The sequence below is a fragment of the Entelurus aequoreus genome, linkage group LG12, assembly GCF_033978785.1.
Source record: "Entelurus aequoreus isolate RoL-2023_Sb linkage group LG12, RoL_Eaeq_v1.1, whole genome shotgun sequence".
Classification (NCBI taxonomy): Eukaryota; Metazoa; Chordata; class Actinopteri; order Syngnathiformes; family Syngnathidae; genus Entelurus; species Entelurus aequoreus.
Window position 1 is genome coordinate 36,114,266 of NC_084742.1, and position 2,807 is coordinate 36,117,072.

Sequence of the window (2,807 nt, forward strand, 5' to 3'; positions counted from 1 at the left end):
CCTCGGGAGCGTGGGCACCGCCCACTGGAGGTCAGGTAAGTCATGTGACCCTTGCGTAAAACGTGCGTAATAATTGGTGGCGCACAAGGCTGCCCTCCGGTGGAGAAGGCTAAGTAAAACATATATTTTACATTTCACAAAAGGTCCCAAAAGTACTTTGAGAGACGGAAACAGCATTTAAAATGTAAAAGAAAACCTGAATTAAACTTTAGATTAACAGTTTATTAACATAATAGTTTTAAGGGATAATAACAAAATGAATAAACGCATATTTATGGAGTATCAAACATGGATCAATTTGAAAAGTAATATAGTAATACCGTATATTTAAAGTTGTTCGTTTATTTTATTAACCATTAACGGACACTGTAAAATAGTGGGTGGGGCTAAAAGTTATCCCGGAAGCTCTTACCTTGGCTCGACGATGAAATGATATTTTGCGGATCACGAACGTGTATTACCCGTGGTTATAAGGTAAACTAACCCATAGAAAACACACACACGTACACAGAAACATATTTAAATGTGTTGATTTTGTTTACGGCGAAACCGTTTTCAAATGATGTTGAAGGATCACGTTGTTGTTGTTTTTTTTAACCTTTATTTATAGCATTCAACTTTTACAACATTAACATGCAAGCACGTAAATAATAATATTTAAAACAAGTACAAAACAGCGCCATATATATATATATATATATATATATATTAGGGGTGTGGGAAAAAATCGATTCGAATTCGAATCGCGATTCTCACGTTGTGTGATTCAGAATCGATTCTCTTTTTTTAAAAATCAATTTAAAAAAAAATTGGTATATTATTTTTTAATTTGTATTTATTTATTTATTTTTTTTAATTAATCAATCCAACAAAACAATACACAGCAATACCATAACAATGCAATTCCAAAACCAAACCCGACCCAGCAACACTCAGAACTGCAATAAACAGAGCAATTGAGAAGAGACACAAACACGACACAGAACAAACCAAAAGTAGTGAAACAAAAATGTATATTATCAACAACAGTATCAATATTAGTTACAATTTCAACATAGCAGTGATTAAAAATTAGACATTTAAAAAAAAAAAGAACAATAGTGACACTGTGGCTTACATGTAAGCCACTTGCATCGCATCTCATAAGCTTGACAACACACTGTGTCCAATATTTTCACAAAGATAAAATAAGTCATATTTTTGGTTCATTTAATAGTTAAAACAAATTTATATTATTGCAATCAGTTGATAAAACATTTTCCTTTACAATTACAAAAGCTTTTTACAAAAATCTACTACTCTGCTTGCATGTCAGCAGACTGGGGTAGATCCTGCTGAAATCCTATGTATTGAATGAATAGAGAATCGTTTTGAATCGGGAAAAAAAAATCGTTTTTGAATCGAATCGTGACCCCAAGAATCGATATTGAATCGAATCGTGGGACACCCAAAGATTCACAGCCCTAATCGGGTATTGAGAAAGTCGAAGGATGACGTCCTTTCTCCTATTGGCGCAGATTTGCATCAATCACCGCCACAGTTCGACTTGTGGGAGGGGCTAAAAGTTATTGCTAAAGCGAGATTATAATACCGTCAAACCTAATTTTCTCCCGATTCACCGTTTGGTATGTGTGGCTATAGAATAATCCATGAAAACAAGCACAAACTGATATTGAAGGGTTGCCGCTGCACTGCTTAGTGCTGAGCCCTGCGTCTTGTTTTCCAATTGGGAAACCACAAACAAACCCTCTCTCCCATTGGCGGAGATGTGCGTCAATCACGCTCACTCCACTGTTTGACTTGTGGGCGGGACTAAAAGTTAACTAACTTTTGGAGATAAGTCAAGCTAGCTAGCGTCAAGACGGAAGCTCAAACTTTAGCTCGATAATGTAGCAACAGAGGGTGACTTTTTTACGTTCATAAGCACTTGTTAAGTAAATTAATCAAAAAAATGGAGTGGGATCACGCCAACAAAAAAAACACGCATTTAGAAGTGTAAATACTGTAATAGTAAATAGTTGACCGGAAGTTGTATTTTTTTAGCTCCGCTAGCTTCACACAAAACTTTCTTCCCTCCCCCTTTTGGGTCTTTTTCACTCATGACCGCCTCCATCCATCCGTCCGTCCATCCATCCATTGTGGACTCGACGCCGATGGGGAAACGGGTGCCGCTCGCTCGCCACGCCGAAGAAGAATGGAGACGGTGGAGCAGCTCGTCTCTTTCCACCACATTCAGGTGCAGCTGAGCGGGGGAGCGCCGTGGGGCTTCACGCTCAAGGGCGGCTTGGAGCACGGAGAACCTCTCATCATTACCAAAGTAAGTCCAAATAATCGATACCATCAATAACATGGCCAGTGGAGTCCTCTGAAGGTTTTCTTTTTGTTTTTGTTGTGTGTGGGGGGGCTGAGTTTGAAATTACTATAACAATATTGAATACATTTCAAAAGTGTCATCTTTGTAATCTTCTATTGGGGAAAGGTGGCCACTAATTGGCAAGAAATGTCCCATTGAAAATTCCCATTAAAATGTAAACTAAGCTTTTGTTAAGATTTAAATTAGACTGTTGGCCTTCTGTTTTTAATTTTTTCAATGTATTGTCTACCAGATGCCACTTAAGTGCACACTGTCACCCCTTTTACTGTTTGCTACTGAAATGATAAGTGTGTGTCTATCCAGGTTTTGAATGGTGCATATGTTAAAACAAATGGGACAAGCGGTAGAAAATGGACGGATGGATGGATGGATGTGTTTCTAGTGCATCCATTTCTTAAACAAATTGGAACCTTTGGGCTGGTTAATATGGCTG

General features: G+C 37.8%; 1 protein-coding gene across 3 annotated transcripts in view; it reads left to right on the forward strand.

Moving 5' to 3' along the window:
- Positions 1 to 1,829: 1,829 nt before the first annotated feature.
- shroom4 (shroom family member 4) overlaps positions 1,830 to 2,807 on the forward strand; it is a 53,727-nt gene continuing 52,749 nt past the window's right edge. For 2 of the 3 annotated variants that reach the window (XM_062065894.1, XM_062065895.1), the window contains exon 1: positions 1,830 to 2,317. In XM_062065894.1, coding sequence (XP_061921878.1) covers positions 2,195 to 2,317 — 123 coding nt within the window. In that variant the 5' untranslated portion in view covers positions 1,830 to 2,194. The remainder of the gene's footprint in view (positions 2,318 to 2,807) is intronic. The other variant, XM_062065896.1, reaches the window with a different exon arrangement.